The sequence below is a fragment of the Penicillium citrinum genome (assembly GCF_028827155.1).
Source record: "Penicillium citrinum strain IBT 23319 chromosome Unknown utg000001l:1.0-4955037.0:1.0-4956770.0, whole genome shotgun sequence".
Taxonomy (NCBI): Eukaryota; Fungi; Ascomycota; class Eurotiomycetes; order Eurotiales; family Aspergillaceae; genus Penicillium; species Penicillium citrinum.
The window spans coordinates 4,252,480-4,268,537 of record NW_026622686.1 but is presented as its reverse complement, the minus strand read 5'-3'; the positions used below and the strand labels follow the sequence as shown (position 1 = coordinate 4,268,537).

At 45.7% G+C, this 16,058-nt stretch overlaps 9 protein-coding genes across 9 annotated transcripts; 3 read left to right on the top strand and 6 right to left on the bottom strand.

Annotated features, from left to right (window-relative positions):
• Window positions 1-423: 423 nt before the first annotated feature.
• Window positions 424-1,588, bottom strand: N7469_001613 (sugar phosphate isomerase/epimerase family protein; the record flags this gene model as incomplete). Its single annotated transcript, XM_056640533.1, has 3 exons — window positions 424-508; window positions 576-1,162; window positions 1,229-1,588. The coding sequence occupies 3 exons, from the start codon at window positions 1,586-1,588 to the stop codon at window positions 424-426; spliced, it is 1,032 nt and encodes a 343-aa protein (XP_056506290.1).
• Window positions 1,589-2,162: 574 nt separating this feature from the next.
• Window positions 2,163-2,900, top strand: N7469_001612 (uncharacterized protein; the record flags this gene model as incomplete). Its single annotated transcript, XM_056640532.1, has 4 exons — window positions 2,163-2,201; window positions 2,264-2,463; window positions 2,520-2,606; window positions 2,651-2,900. Coding segments are annotated over 4 exons (576 nt in total), but the record flags the coding sequence as incomplete, so codon positions are not given.
• Window positions 2,901-3,283: 383 nt separating this feature from the next.
• Window positions 3,284-4,820, bottom strand: N7469_001611 (uncharacterized protein; the record flags this gene model as incomplete). The annotated part of the gene is made up of 8 exons (XM_056640531.1): window positions 3,284-3,451; window positions 3,503-3,542; window positions 3,605-3,773; window positions 3,834-3,949; window positions 4,016-4,020; window positions 4,141-4,514; window positions 4,590-4,731; window positions 4,791-4,820. 8 exons carry the CDS (start codon window positions 4,818-4,820, stop codon window positions 3,284-3,286), a joined length of 1,044 nt encoding a protein of 347 aa, XP_056506288.1.
• Window positions 4,821-5,376: 556 nt separating this feature from the next.
• On the bottom strand, window positions 5,377-6,414 carry N7469_001610 (uncharacterized protein; the record flags this gene model as incomplete). The annotated part of the gene is made up of 1 exon (XM_056640530.1): window positions 5,377-6,414. The coding sequence occupies one exon, from the start codon at window positions 6,412-6,414 to the stop codon at window positions 5,377-5,379; it is 1,038 nt and encodes a 345-aa protein (XP_056506287.1).
• Window positions 6,415-6,575: 161 nt separating this feature from the next.
• Window positions 6,576-7,700, top strand: N7469_001609 (Gfo/Idh/MocA family protein; the record flags this gene model as incomplete). Its single annotated transcript, XM_056640529.1, has 1 exon — window positions 6,576-7,700. The coding sequence occupies one exon, from the start codon at window positions 6,576-6,578 to the stop codon at window positions 7,698-7,700; it is 1,125 nt and encodes a 374-aa protein (XP_056506286.1).
• Window positions 7,701-7,896: 196 nt separating this feature from the next.
• N7469_001608 (CaiB/BaiF CoA transferase family protein) lies at window positions 7,897-9,060 on the bottom strand (the record flags this gene model as incomplete). The annotated part of the gene is made up of 1 exon (XM_056640528.1): window positions 7,897-9,060. One exon carries the CDS (start codon window positions 9,058-9,060, stop codon window positions 7,897-7,899), a length of 1,164 nt encoding a protein of 387 aa, XP_056506285.1.
• A 437-nt stretch (window positions 9,061-9,497) lies between these two features.
• Window positions 9,498-11,695, bottom strand: N7469_001607 (uncharacterized protein; the record flags this gene model as incomplete). Its single annotated transcript, XM_056640527.1, has 9 exons — window positions 9,498-9,816; window positions 9,872-10,012; window positions 10,074-10,257; window positions 10,309-10,363; window positions 10,416-10,550; window positions 10,833-11,051; window positions 11,101-11,278; window positions 11,347-11,399; window positions 11,456-11,695. The coding sequence occupies 9 exons, from the start codon at window positions 11,693-11,695 to the stop codon at window positions 9,498-9,500; spliced, it is 1,524 nt and encodes a 507-aa protein (XP_056506284.1).
• Window positions 11,696-12,178: 483 nt separating this feature from the next.
• On the top strand, window positions 12,179-13,266 carry N7469_001606 (uncharacterized protein; the record flags this gene model as incomplete). Its single annotated transcript, XM_056640526.1, has 2 exons — window positions 12,179-13,144; window positions 13,222-13,266. 2 exons carry the CDS (start codon window positions 12,179-12,181, stop codon window positions 13,264-13,266), a joined length of 1,011 nt encoding a protein of 336 aa, XP_056506283.1.
• A 514-nt stretch (window positions 13,267-13,780) lies between these two features.
• Window positions 13,781-15,383, bottom strand: N7469_001605 (uncharacterized protein; the record flags this gene model as incomplete). Its single annotated transcript, XM_056640525.1, has 5 exons — window positions 13,781-13,909; window positions 13,962-14,144; window positions 14,192-14,869; window positions 14,918-15,052; window positions 15,258-15,383. 5 exons carry the CDS (start codon window positions 15,381-15,383, stop codon window positions 13,781-13,783), a joined length of 1,251 nt encoding a protein of 416 aa, XP_056506282.1.
• Window positions 15,384-16,058: the final 675 nt, after the last annotated feature.

The window sequence follows — 16,058 nt, the reverse complement described above, 5'->3', positions numbered from 1 at the left end:
GCCGTAATTTTTGGACTAACGGAAATATAAATTCCTTTGACATCAGACTGCAGAATGACAGCTGGCAGAAGGCAAACCGTGCATTAGCGCAGCCATTGTATTGGGATCACTCAACGTGCATTGCGTGAGTCTTGCATATACAGCAACTCCATGACATCCGCCTTCTCCCGTACCAAGGCAATTGAGTTACATTTGTTGTTCAAGATGTGCACGGCTCTCAGTAGGTGGCAGGATGGTCCGCTTCTCGACCGCTGCCCACTTTATCAGTGGAGACGTCCATTTACTTTGCTTGAGTGGATCGCTGTCGATTTACTACCACGTATTGTATGGATGTATACAATAATTACAAAAATACAACAATTCACGAGCATAGTTCTCGCTCTTGTTGTCTGATTATATTGACCGATTCATAGATGTGAGCTTCTATAGCTTGGTGTGATTCAAGCCACAACGACGTGCTAGCATTTTCCAGGATTCCATTCCTCTTCTCGCCCAGTCATCCGGGACTCTGGATTGAAATATTAGCCTTGCATCTCCGAAGTCAACCTTTGCAACCGTTTATGGGTTAGACTTACGATCTCCGCTCCTCCCACATATCAGTATGAAAGACCTCCATTGACACCCATCCGCAATACCCAAGATCAAACACAGCTTTGGCCACGTCGATGACAGGCAAACATCCTCCACGATTCTCCTCGCATGGAAAGATCCGACAATTACGAGACTGTGTCATGAATGGCGGTTGGGCCATATCTCGGCGGGGATAACCCTTCTGGTCTGGATCTGCCACAGTCGCATCACTGAGTTGAAAATATACAATGCTTTCCAGATCGACAGTGCGTTTCAGATCGTAGAGACTGTTATGGATATTTCGGAGTCCATTCTCGCGCACTGGATATATGGAGTTAAATGGATCACCGGCTTCTTTGGATGCAATATGGAACGTGTCTAAGCAGTGACCAACGTTTGGCATTTTAATAAGGTCAAGAATTTCCTGGACAGATTGCCAGGTACTGCCGTGGATTCCCCAGGAAGGTGCCTCGTAAGCCACTTGAAGGTCATAAAACTGTGCCAACTGTCCAAGTCTGCTCATATTTCTCGCGATTATATTTGGATCACTAGTAAATTTAGACTCGTCAATTCCGTAAAGTGCCGTGCATATCTATTGGAATTTACTGATATTTAGCAGGGAATATTACTTGCTTCAAAGGTACATTGCCTTGCTGACCTGCAAAATATGGATGTGCATAGCCTGGCAAAGTTGGCACCAGAGCTCTGCCTCTTGAAGCCGCAAATCAACATCACGAGGGTTCACCAGACCATCATATGCCCCAAAAGGATTCAGAGCGATCAACTCGAGACCTAAGGAATTGGCAAACTCGTAGACGTCCTTAGCCGCTGTGAGGAGACGATCATTCCTAGAAGGCAATGAGACATATGTTGCAGCATGAGCGTCCAGGCATTCAAATGCCACTTCGCAACCATCAAAGCCGTGTGTTTTGGCCGCTTGTATTTTGCGATAAATTGTATGACCAGCAGCAGATTTGCCAAGGGAGTTTGTTGCAATCGCGACCCTGATATTCGCCATTATTAGATCTTTTGGAACTTCGGGTTTTTGCATTTTGGTGGTGGGTGAATAGTGCTGAACTATTTAGATATGCATTTGTTGCGCCGGAGACCCGGCGATTAGATTAAAGGTCCGGTGCGACAGCGCCTTGGTGACTACATCAACATTGATATGCCGCATCGGAAAATGGACAACAGAGCAAAACCTTTTCTGTGAGCAACCTTTATCAATCTATCCTTTTCAATATGGAATCAAAAGTCGCTATAGTCACAGGGGGGTGCAGATGGATTCGGGGCTGCCATATCGGATCGATTCCACCAGGAAGGTTATCAAGTAATCATTATCGACATTGATAGAGAGAAAGGGGAACTGAAAGCTTCTAGTGCTTCAAACTTACACTTCATACTTGGAGATGTGGCTCAGCAAGAGACTTGGAATCAAGTATTGGCGTTTGCTCGAGCTAATTTTGGTCGGTTGGACGTTGTGGTTAATAATGCAGGGATCACCGGGAGCCAGAGCGTGGGAATTCTGGCTATCTGATTAAATTGAGGCGAAATTCACTGACTAGTCTCGCTAGCCCGTGCATACAAAAGATATGGAAGAGTACGAGCGTACCTTCAACATCAATGTCAGGGTAGGTGGCTCGCTCAAGAATTGTTGGTCTTTGGAGGGGTTAATGTGCTGATGTTATAATAGCCGATATTCTGCAGTGCCCAATCTATTGTACCATTCATGATGGAACAGGGATACGGCGTATTTGTCAACATTGCGAGGCAAGTAAATTTCGACGAAGAGAAAACAGATCCATGGATGGTTCTGACAATTGATTTAGCACCGGCTGCACCCGCCCACGTCCAGGATTCGCTTTCTACAATGCATCAAAGGCAGCAGTCAATGTAAGAACCATGTTGATCCGAGAACTGTATGTGAATAACTGAAGACATTATACTAGGTCGCGACCAAAACAATGGCATTGGAGTATGCGCCCACCATTAGATTCAATTGCATCGCACCTGCAGTTGGCAATACCTCAATGTGCGTATAAGAACAATCCTGTTGTCACCACGATACTGATCCGTACAGGCTAAAAGCAAGCATTGGAAGCGGACCGGATTCGCAGGATCGACTACAAAAGATCGAGGATTTACTCCCGATGAAGCGAGTAACTCAACCAGTGGACATAGCAAATGCTGTGTGGTATCTGGCTACAGATCAGAGCTCATTTGTGACTGGGACTACTCTAGAGGTAGATGGAGGACGGGGGGGTTTAGTCGAGCTAAATGTTACCAGTCACTCTGTGTACCTGGACGACCCTCAAGGAATAGCAATTGCAGTAGGATATATTCAAAAACCTAAATATAGTTATCCCCAAGTACCTACAAGGGTGCTAGGTACCACCATTGTTAGCGATTTAGTCGTTCAAAATATTCTCTTGTCTATTGCTAATAAGCTTGCCAGTATCAACCCTTACCGAGTGTGGTCTAGTCAACTATTTTAGGAGACTTAATGGTAAGCTATATCTCAGATAATGGGCAAATCCAGTTAATTCAGTATTGGTCTTGCTTGCAGCAGTACATCACATTTGTGGTATACTATTTGAGAATCGTCGAATTGATGGTGGTCTATAGAGACAAAGTACTAGTCCTCAACGTCTTTTTACCTGGCAATATGGTGGCCTTCCCAATTCAAAACGAGACAAAAAGCTAGAGGTATAGCTTAGAGGTTGCTGCGTATGGACTCCTCTCTCAATATCTGATTAACAAAGTTCGGATCCTCTCGCAAAGGCCTGCCGAGTCCAACCATGTCGATGTCCCCACATCCGACAGCCTCAGACATGCGATGACTATCGCGCCAGCCTCCTGTAGTCCCAATGACCGCGCGAGACTATATAATGGATTAGCTGAGCTCCTGAAACAATGGGTAGGGAGCACTCACGAGAACTTTCTTGAGCTCCTGAGCCCATTCAATAAAGTAACTAGCTCACATTAGTCTTCTAAGATTGGAGTAATTTCTTCACCTAGATATTTGTTCACATACCTCCCCCGTTCCTTTTGTGACGGGCGCTCAGCCAGCTCAGTCATGATATTTCCTCTCCACGCGGGCGAGGCGTAGGTGCCCCCGGAAATGTCAAAGAAGTCAACACCAGCATCCTCAAGCCACTTTATGACTACGCATGTCTCTGCGAAGCTTGTTCCGCCCTTGATAACTATAAAACTCGTGTCAGCTTTTACGCGCACTTATTTCAATAACGGATGGATATACTTACAGTCCTGACAGTTCAATTTGGCCGCAATTACAAATTTATCAGATGGTAGCTTTGACTTTATGGCGTGGACAATTTCAAGGATAAACCGGGCGCGGTTTTCCAAGCTCCCCCCCGTACTAAATATTGTAAGATTTAGAAAGAACATAGCCCAAAAATGAAAGGAATGGTAGAGTACATCTTACCTCATCTGTTCGCTTGTTGATCAGTGGTGAGAGGAACTGCTGCATAATATATCCGTGACTTGCATGCAACTGAGTACGACCGCTTAGTATTTTCCATGCATTCAAATCTTAAGAGGTAATCTTACAATGACTCCATCTGCCCCGGCTTTATAGAGTACCTCTGACGCCCATACGTATCGGCCAACCAAATCCTTGATTTCCTCCACCGTGAGGGGAATTGGCTTGCCATATGTCTTATTTAGACACGGCCCAAGTTGTTGATCGGCCGATGACTTCGGATTGGGGTTCAGAAATTCAGGGACCTGTCTACCAGGGAATTGCAGCTGGGGTAGAAATAAGGCGCCGCGAGATTTAGCCGCCTGAACAGCGGGCCTAAAAGCCTCCACAGGGTCCCACGGGTTATTGATGTCAAGCACTGCGTTGTTATAGTTCTCCAGGTTGTCTCGGTGAATCGGTATATTGCCCGTGCATATGAGGCCTGCACCGCCATCCGCAAGTTCTAAGATACGCCTTCATGGTTAGCCATCTCTAGAACAGACCGTTACTGCCATTAGAGAAGGTGAAAGAGTACTACCTTGGTAGAGTTCCGCATAGCGAGGCAATGGCATCCCACAATTTTCGACATTGTCTTCATCATAGGTAGATGCGTATTCACTGAGTGGAGTCCTATACATTCGATTCTTGATGACCTTCCCGGAAAGCTTCAACGTAATAGGCTGGAGTAAGTTGTTAATGGAAATCTTTGCTTTTCAAAAATGACCTTTGATCAACCAACCTGGGCGAGAGGGGCAATATGCGCTGCCATTGTCATAATGATATTTGAAAGACCGAATTGCAATAAACCGATAATCCAATATCTGTGATTCGATTTCGGAGCTTGATATCAGACTTTAAGGTGCTCCATATAACCGCTTCATCATTGGCTCGGTATATTAATTTAGCATCCGGTTTGCGGGGGTGGAAGAAATCCCTCGGGTATTCAAGTCCAGAGACGAAACATTGATGGAAGTAAGCGGTGATTAGCCCGAGAATCATTGCAGAAAGGCACGGTATTGATGATGACAAAGTCATGAACAAACTGATCTGATGCATAAAGAAGTGTAAGTCGCCTGGAAAGTGCCGGTACACCCACAAACACGTCCGAATTCTCAGGCTTAACGAACGTAACGACAAATAACACGATAAAGGAGAGGGAAAATATGACAAAAAATTACATTTTTATAGGGTAATCAAGGCATGGGAAGAGAGTGAGAAAGCCTGATGCCTATCTTCGTCTAAGCGATGGATGTACGGAGCGATATGGCCGAGGCACCTTGAGCTTGATCAACAAATGTGACTTGACTAACTAGACTATTTAGTAACTACAATCTTGCTGGTTCCGTTCTTGATACTTCGCGAAGTGCTGCTAAAGCTTGCTGAACGTCCATTTCATTTGGTTCCTCCTCAACCCACAAAATTTGCTGGGCTACGCATACCCGTACCAGCACATCAGTGCCAACAATGGTTTCCCATCCATAGTCCTGCGCGATGTTGATCAGATTTGTTTGAGGCGAAGGCATATAGCACATATCCACGAGCAGCCCCTTTTCCGGCTTGCGTAAAATTATCTCGCAGATCCTCGCACATAGAATTTCACCCTGCTGTGCTGGAGCATAATCAGGAATGGTTCCAACGATGATATACGGCGCCTTTGTTCGGTTTGCAGTAATAGTCGTTTCTATATGACGGAGTCGAACACTTGGAATTGTGGTCTTGAAGTGGCTCATGATATCTTCAACTTCGGATTTGAGTCTATTAGCGATGTAGATTTCTGATGGTCTGAACCATTTCCATAGGGCGTATATGGCGCTGCGTGCGGCTCCTCCTCCACCTATTACCATCGCTGCTTTGCCATAAGCGGCTGATATATCTGAAGAATGCCGATGCAGAATTGCATCGCGAATCCCCACGCAATCTGTATTTGTGCCTATATGAACTCGACGTCCATCTGGTGCCACCCTTACAAATGAGGTGTTCACAGCTCCAATCATTCGAGCATCTTCCGTAAGGTCATCCAGAGCCTTGCCAAAAGTCACCTTGTTGGGCATTGTGATAGAAGCCCCGGTCGTGGCAGTGGAATTCAAGCGAGTCTTGAACTCGGACTCGTAGGTCGTTTCCACTTTTGTAAATGCCCATCTGGTGTTTCTTGACTTAAATAGAATGCCATGCAGGAGCGGCGAAAGAGACCTTGAGATATTTCCCCCGAAGAGAAATACATCGCGAGGTACAGGTGTTGGCGTGAAGATCAATGGCGATTTGCCGTACCGATAGGATTGTTGCAGAATGTCCATCACGGCGTCGATGAAAAGATACTGAGACGTCAATTGGGGAGGAGGGGTGTGTGTTGAGCATATAATCATTTTTAAATGGACGTATGCTCCATGGCCTTATTCGACAGCCCCGCAATACCGGCGAATAAATCAATCTCCGAACTTCCAAGCTGCCAATACTTTAGAATTGCGATACATCAATGATGCACTGGAAAAATGACAGAACAAGAGACTTCCTTATTTTATCCAATATGGAGCCCAATATCAAAACTTCAATTGCTATCGTAGGAGGGGGAACCATCGCTCCCCTGCATGCAAATTATTTACTCTCCTCGTCCACTTGTTCATTATCGGCCATTATAGACCCTTTTGCTCCCGGAAAGAGCTTGGCAAACAGGTTACAAATCCCATGGTTCGAATCCGTGCAGTCACTTATCTCATCGATGCAACCACCGGACGCCTATATCATCTGCGTACCTTCAAGTCTTCATATGCAAGTTTCCACAGACGTGATCTTCAACGGGAGACCAAAGGCAATACTCGTCGAAAAGCCTTTCTGTACGGAGTCTTATGCTGGTCAACAGATAATTGACTTGGCAAGATCAAATTCCTGCCAGATCCTGGTCGGTCATCACCGCCGCTTTCACCCATCCATCACAGCCGCATGCGAGGCAATTGACAATGGGAAGATTGGCAAAATCACGGCAATCACGGGTGTATGGACCGCAAAGAAGCCAGACAGCTATTACTCCTCAGCTCAATGGCGCTCCTTGCGATCAGCTGGCGGTGGCCCGATATGGACGAATTTCATCCATGACATCGACGTGCTCCACTACTTGACTGGATCGAAAGTGACGAGGATATGGGCGTTACCCACGACTCGAAACAGGGAAAATGCTATCATGGCCTCAGAAGACCTCGTTGAAGAAGGTGCTGCAATCATGCTGCAATTTGCGAACGGTGTGGTTGGGACTTTCATCGTCTGCGACAATGTCCCTAGCCCTTTCGGATGGGAGGCCGCGACGGGCGACAATCCCTTGTATCCACCAGCTCCTGTAGCCATTGATGCTTATCGAATTTTCGGCACTGAAGGAACATTTTCAGAGCCAGATGGTATATTGTGGGGGTATAATGAGACAGACACAAAGAGGAGAGGATTGGAGGTGGGATGGAATGTGCCGATTCGGAGAGATGCTCTGCAGGCTGGCGATGAAATACCGTTCCAGCAGCAGACGGAACATCTTGGTAGAGTTATTAGACAAGGTGAAAAGCCCAGGTGCTCAGCAGAAGACGGTTTGGCCGCTGTGAAAGTATGTGAAGCTGTGATCACAGCACTGGTAGCAGGGGACGGTATTCCTGTCGATATTCACTTCTGAATCAGATCTTAGCACACGGATTAAGTTTATTGCCTTACTGCTTTCTTCAAAAGGCCATATTGAGAGAGTTGTTTCCATACTTGTATCACAATGTTTTAACAAGAAGGGGAAGGAGACAGCAGCGAATGGATGAGGAATGATAAAAAAAGCATATCTGAAAGATTAATTGTTCCAACGGCTAGTTATACCCTCTGAACTAGAGTTTAAATACGCTCTTCATCTGCAATCCGCCTTTGACAATCTCATAATCTTTTCCTTTCGTCCAGCCCATCCATTCCCTCAGTGCTTGCTCGCCACCCTCGCCAAGTTTCAAGACTTCAACATCCCAGCCTGATCTTGATCGTAAATCCACTGCCGGTGTCCCCGTAAGTGTCACACCAGGACGTTGTTCGTATCCGGCAGCTTCAAGTTCGGCGTGAGTTAATACAGGCGTCGCGCAGGCATCACTCCCATCAAATATCTCTTCCCATTCCTTGCGTTCTTTCTCTCGAAATTTTCTCTGAAAGGCTTTCTGGATTTCGGGCCAGAACTTGCGATTGTCTCTCTGAGCTACCCACGACCGGTCACTCAATCCCAATCCTTCCACCAATTTTGCAAAGAATCGTGGCTCGAGCCCAGCAACAGCCATATAATTGCCGTCATCCTTACATTCATACACGTTGTAGTATGGGCAGCCTCCATCAGAAAGGTTCTGGCCGCGAGGTTGATCCCACTGACCAGCAATTTTGGTCGATATCCTTGGCATGGTCGCCAGGTAATTCGCTCCGTCGACCATGTTAGCGTGCACGACTTGACCCTTCCCAGTCTGTGACCGAGCAAAGAGCGCCATGACAATCCCAGTCACGCACATATGGCCTCCAGCAGCAAAATCACCAAGGATGTTACCCGGCGGCGTCGGGGGAAGTACACGATCATCTGGCGGAAGACGTGGTGAAGGACCCAACATGGAAAGGACGCCAGACACAGCGAGATAATTGATATCGTGACCGGCCATTGCTGCATATTTCCCATCGCGTCGGAACCCTGTTAGTTGTGCAATTACCAAGCGAGGATTCACTTTTAGCAATTTCTGGGTTGGATCAAGGTCGAGTTTCTCGAGAACTCCTGGTCGAAAAGGGTCGATTAAGACATCAGCCTCTTGGATAAGGCGTAGAAAAAGATCTTTCCCAGCGATACTTTTGAGGTCAAGTTGAATAGAGGACTTGTTTCGGATGAGCACATCAGGACTGGGTTGGTGAGGCGGATTGACTCGGTCAATTCGTATCACACTTGCGCCGTTGTCAGCCAGCATCATACCAGCAAAAGGGCCAGGAGCTAGACCAGCTAGCTCTAAAACTCGAATCCCATCAAGAGCAGGCATTTCTAAAAAGGGAGAGCTATTAGCTCTAAAATAGTATTTTCGATACTTCTAGAATGCCCTTCAGTTCGATATCCTGCTCAGCTTGGGCACCATGTGCTAGATATAGCATGGCAGGGCCACTACTGATGGTGTAATATTGATCGCCAACGGAATAAATAACGGAATTCTAATAGTTTACCCGATCACCAGACTACCTTGGTAACCTTGTTCATTCCAACTTCAGACTTGAGTTCAAGGGCCTCGGTACATCCTCGCTGTGGAGAATATCTGCATTGTTGATTTGCCAAGATAATTAATTATCATCAGAGTCGCCGTCTGAACAGGCGTTGAAATGTGGAATATTACAGAGAAATTTTTTTACTGAGGATCTCAATTCTAGGAATTGATTCGTTCCATTTCGGAATATGATTTTTATCCTAAGTATTCTCCAACTAAGGCTACAAATGTGCCTTTGATGCAGCCTTTTCACGTAGCTCCCGTCGCAGCAATTTCCCTGTTGAATTTCGGGGCAATTGATCTATGAACCACACTCCTCCTCTCAATTTTTTGTAGCCGGCTACTTCCCGAGCAACAAGCTCCTGAACTTCCTTTGCCATCTTCTCTCGATCAATCGACAAGATGGGGCCATTTGGAACAATAAATGCAAGGGGAATCTCAGTGCCCTCCACATCGTCCCAAATTGAAGTGACGCCGGAGTCTTTCACCATAGGATGCTTTCCAATTATTTCCTCAAGCTCGGTGGGACTAATTTGGAACCTAAGCTCATAGTTAGTATTATGAAGTATCAGTGGTTCTCTGCAAGAGATAGTACCCTTTATATTTGATGATATCCTTTAGTCGGTCGACAATTATCAAATACCCTTTGTCATCCAGATATCCAATGTCCCCTGTTTTGTACCATTCTGATCCATGCATACTTTCCCGGGTGCCTTTTTCGTTATCTTTATAGCCCCTTCAAGGTAGTCAGAAATTGAGCTTATAAAGAGTGGTGGAATGTGGATGGTATAACTAACATCATAATAGTCGGAGTGGAAACGACAATCTCGCCTGGCTGACCAGCAGGAACTTCTTTCCCCTGGTCATCCAGGAATTGGATCTTCACGTTGGCAAGTAGGCTTCCGGCTGCCACCAGAGGGGCATCCTTGTCTCTCGTGCCACTTTGTGCAATGCAAGATGAAAGTTCGGTGCAGCCGTAAGCTGTTCTCTAGTTAGCTAAATATCTCCGCGAAATTGGAATTGGGCCCATACTTTGACATAGACTAGCCTCTGGAAATCGCTTTCGTAGCTTTGACGCAATTGCTGGCTACCATCATGTTATTCTGTAATCAAAACTACCTGGTCTGTAAAAGCCCTACCTTCAGAGGCGCTGCTGAGCATGAAAAATACTCGAGACACGGATACTGATATCTGTCAACAATAGGATTCTCCGCCAGCATGACGGCAACTGGTGGTACAAGTCGTGCCAAAGTAGCATGCTTCTCATGCATAAGCTAACAAGATATATTAGTGAGCGCAAAGTGCAATTTTTCAAAGGAATATTACCCGGCAATAAGTATTTAGCTCGAAATGAGGCACCATGCATACATAGTATCCCAGCCAAGGACCCATCAATGCGCACACATATAATCCATAAATATGCGACACTTATCAAGTTAGCTAACACCATCCCTTTTAAACCGGCTCTTCGGCGTCACTCACAAGGCTTGAAAAGTTAGTATACTGCGAATTTATCAGGTGTTAGGCGCAAACGGTTGCGTACCGGAAAAAAAAACCTCTCTCATAGACTCTCTCCAGTTATCGGTGTTGTGAGCTCGCAGAGCTTCACAAATACCAGTCAGGTTATAATGTGATAGCATTACAGCTTTGGGTAGCCCAGTGGTCCCACTAGACAGTACCAGCGCCGCGCACCTAGTCCGTGCATCTTGCCCATCTAGAACGTAGGCTTCGGGCTCCACTCGCTTTGATGATCTTGTAGCGAAGTCACCCGGGAACTATACCTGTTAGAACATAAAAGGAATCAGAAATCGCAGTTAGACTTACCAGAAGGCGACCCTCCGATCTGGATACCATTGTCGATATCGTCGCTTCACTATACTGCGCCAGAGTGAGCGCTTCAGACACCTTACGGTGATAAACGCCATCTACGAGGAAGTGCTGGGGCTTGATGACATTGACAGCATGGGCTATCTCTTTTGCCGAAGAAGAGTGGTTAATTGTACTAAATATGGTTAAGTTATTTAGTGGTTGGTTTACAACGTAAGTTATTATGCAATAGACATTACTGACCTGACAATTCCACCAGCTGCCCAAATCGCATGCGTCGCGATAATATAGTCGACCTTTTTTCTGCTTGTTAGGAAAGTTCGAAGATACTATTCTCGAAATCCAAGCTTACGCAACTTCTCCCAATAATTGTAACGATGTCCCCGATCTTGAGCCCTAGGCGATGTCTAAAAGCCCAGGCAGCTTTGAAGGCATCCTCTCGTAATTTCCCGTAGGTAATATTTTTTCCGACCAAGATATCCTCACTGATGATTTTGTTGGGATCGACATTTGCAGGGTTCTCCAACATCATCTGAGTAATCGATCTATCATGGCGGAAGTGTACTGTCATGTCCGAGATTATAGGGGCCATTGTGAACGAACTTGGTGATCTGAAAATAGTCACGTTAATCGCTTCACGAAATCTAATCTAGGCAGACGATTGAGCTATTAAGAGGCCCCTCTTGATCACTCCAAGGACCCGTATACGTTTCCTGTCACGATTATCCGATGCAATAGATCAGAATCCCGCGTCGGACATTTTCGGTTAACTCAATTTGCAACGGAAAATTAACGGAAATCTATGGCTTTCGTCCCAGGCTGAAACTCCGTTCTGGTGCCCTTCAACATAGCCCCCGATATGGCCCTCGGACTGTATATTAATTGCCCGGATTACGAGCGGCGATGAGCGCCTACCGGTGGTAGATGATTTGATAAAGAAAACAGTGGATCTATTCACCACCTTCAGAATAGAAAGTCAGTCTGTATTAAATATACCAAAAAGTCATAAATACGCGGAACATGCACACTTGTAGTGTAAGGAATTCAAATCGCCATTCCGTGCCAGCCACGAACGATGCCAATGGAGGATACACTGTCCATAATTGAGGAGCAGGTCAAAGTTGTCCATGCTTCAATTCAGAAGCCGGATGTATTCACCAACAGCTCTGATTTCTGGCGACCTGGAGCACATGGGATCTTCGAAGGATTTGCTATTGCGCAGAGCCTTAGCGCTGCCCAACACACTGTAGCAGGGGGGTTTGTCGCGAATTCTTTGCATGGCTCATTTGTATATGCAGGAAACTCGGAAGATCCTGTTTTATATTATGTAGAAAGAAATCGCGATGGAAATGGGTTCTGTACCAGGTCGGTTCGTGCTTTGCAAAAAGAAAAGCCAATCTTCATTTGTACAATCAGCTTTGCCAAGCAACGAAGCCCAGAGAGCGAGAGACATAGTCTTCAACACAGCTCGCCTATGCCTCTAGGAATCCCAGAGCCTGAGAACACTTTCTCAAGCGCATCAAATGCCAAAATACCCTTTATCAATAGGAGCGTCGGTGTATTAGACCGAAGTGGACAGCGTCAACCGGAAGACAAACTATTCCATCAATGGTTCAAATCAAGCGGTCCTTTGTCCTCATCATCTGGACCCCGGGTCCATCAATCAGCATTAGCATTTATGTCAGACAGCTACTTTCTGGCCGGCGTGCCTCATAGCCACGATATATGGCATTTTGCGAACCCACCAATATCCGAGTTCCACCCGTCGCCAAACGGTCTTTCCAAGTTGACCGAGAAACACAGTAAAATTCAACGACCTCATTTGGAAACACACAAAGAAAAATGTGAGAAAAACATATCGAGAGTTTCCATGATGGTGAGCTTGGACCATACCATATATTTCCATAATATGGAGAACTTGCGAGCCGATGAGTGGTTGCTGTCTGAGGTACGGAGTAGTTGGGCAGGAGATGGTCGTGGTTTAGTGCAGCAACGAATATGGGCCAGAAATGGCACGCTTCTAGCAACCTGCATCCAGGAGGTCAGTGAAATTTGCGCTCCGTGCAAGACTGTTTCTTTCTGGGGCTATCAAGTATCGCTTTTGCTGATTGTTCACAGGGAATCGTCCGTTTAGAGAACCGAAAGGCAACCAGCAATCTGTGATTGAACACTATCGGACAGAAGCTATCGTGTTCGTCAAGAGCTGTCGTGTTTGTTCCGTTTGAGCCATTCGATGGAATTTGTATCTATTCCACAGATTTAAGGTCCCATCCAAGGTATATCAGGGTGCTTCTTCATTCCGAGCCTTAGAAATCTTTCATTATGAGCCATTCAATGTCCTCTCACAACGCAAGTCAGTAAAATACCTAGACTGATATTTTTAGAAAAGATCAGTTGTATCAATGCGCATAGTTACAGCTTCTGTAAGAAATTAAAGACTAGAACAAGACTACTTAGGCTACCTTTTAGGGTTGATTTTCAAGAAGCCATTGGCATGAATGTACAAGAAAAATCTTGATGTTTGGGGCATCACGACTTCATGAATAGTTATGGCAAGCATTTGGCTCGTGGGTATTGACATCAAAAAGGTAAGCAGATAACGGAATCCAGACATGTACGGGCTCGGAGCAACCATGGAGACAGAGAATTGGTGATACTATTTGTTTGAAATTTTATCTCATGCACTATTCTCAATTTCCTGTAAGCCATCAAGTTCTTTTTCAATGCTCGGGTGATTCAACTGATCCACTAACGCGCCATCCTTCGCAAAAAGCTGGTCAATTTCCTCAAGAGTCTTGCCAGTGGGCTATGTTCCGTATTAGCAAGGTAACCAGACGCCAAGGGGTCATAATACTCACATCCGGACACATAAAGTAAACAAAAACAACTGCTATGACATTGAAAACCAGTGGCCAAATCCAGATCCGTGCTCCCACCGTCTCCAACGCAATCCCGCCGGCGAACACTGTAATGAATGTAAATACCCATACACCCAGTAGTCCTGCCGCAGAACCAATATGGCGATATCTCAAAGGCGCAATCTGGGGAAGAGTCAGCTCTGCGGTAATCAGCCGGATCCTCAACATACTTCGGGACCATAAAGCCAGGGGCACCCAACCCATCCCCAGCCATAGAAAAACAAATATGGAAAAATTATCATGGCGGCTGCCCAGCGCGTAGCATCTGTTTTGTGCTCTATCATGTTCAAGACCACAAACACAAACAAGCATAATGTTTGAACCGAGCCCGTCAGCATCATAATCCTCCGCCGCCCAATGCGCTCTATTGTGGGAATACAAACCCATGAGCCCATCCATTGCAATGTAAGTGACAGAGCGGCGATCAGAGAAGCCATGAAATCAGAAAGCCCGACTTCTGAAAAAATCCGAGTCATATAATAAACCATAATATTGATTCCCATGGACTGCTGAATTCCCAGGATCATGAACGAGATACGAATTCGCCGACCAACACGAAGAGGTGTATTGTCCCAGACGATGCTCAATAAGGTGAGTTTATTCTCTGACTCTTCTTCCACTCTGAGGCTCGCCATGATCGTTGACTTCATATTTTGGATCTCTGCAACGGCACCGTAATTTGTCATTCCGTTACGGTAGACGCCATACAATCGTGAGAGAGTTTTATCTCCCTCTTCCATACGATCGCGGATATAATACCACCTGGGAGTATCTGGGAGGAAGAACATGCTGGCACCGGATAGAATAGAGAATAAAGACTGTAATGCGATGGGAAATCTCTGGGGAACCTATGTGAGTGTGGTTGCAATGATGATGATGATGATGATTGAACTCACCCAAGAGATCTGGTTTGTCATGCGTGTAAAACCGAAGCTGACCCAGTACGAAAGTGCTACCCCTAATAGTAGGGCCGAGCAGTTAATTGCTACCTCCGGACCTCGCTCTCGAGCTTGGATACTTATTTCAGACTGCTATCATGAGCATCGTAACAGAAATGAGAGTACGAAACTTACCATGTACATCGGTACGTTGCATGTAATAAACTGCCGATGTCAGTTCTCTAGGTCTTAAAAAGAAGCGCACGAGGATAAATCATCATACTGCAATTCCGGCGCCCTGGAGTAGATTTCAGCATTGCTTTCAGCAATAAGGATGGAAGAACTGGCTGATACATACGCACAAGACACGCGCAATAATAATTTGCGGGACTGAATAGGATGCGGCCTGTATGACACCTCCTATCGTAATCAAAATATTACCGATAATAATGCAGTTACGTCGACCAAGTGGCATGCCGATCATCATGACAAGGCATGATACGAATGCTGCCGCCAACGTACTAGACGATGCAATCAACGGTATGGTCTCCGTACCCCTGGGATGCTATAAGCCATTAGTATTCCATCCGCATCTGCAAGGAATAATTGACATATACTGACCCCAATTGCATCTAAAAACGGCTTGGTCTCTTGAACTCCCCCCTAGAACACCAGCCTGGTAGCCCTCAATCAAAAACCCCTGGCATATTTCATTAGTTGACATTGTGACCATGTCGGTATACTTTCAAGCTTGGTAACTTATACTTACAACGGAGCAACTAAATCTCGCCAAACGACGAAGTAGTTTGCTCTGGATGTACTCGTCAAGCATATTCGCAATAGAACCAGTGTGTTAGCCGCAATTTGCTCTCATATGGCATTACCCTGGATCATTGCTGGCTTTTTTATACAACTTCTCCCAATTATTTTATGCGGGGTAAACTCTGGGGTAAGACTCTAAACCAGTAGAAATACTCTCATAAGGCCGATGTTGTTCTCAAATCAATATCGCTGCTCTCATAGGTTGTTCCAAAGGCCTTTAGCTCAAGGGATCCAGAACGGGGTATAATTCTATTTACCGGTCCCGGGAATTGGCTGCCAAACCAAAGTACTCACTTCATCCCTATATCCCGAATCTTACATCAAAGATCTTTTCTTG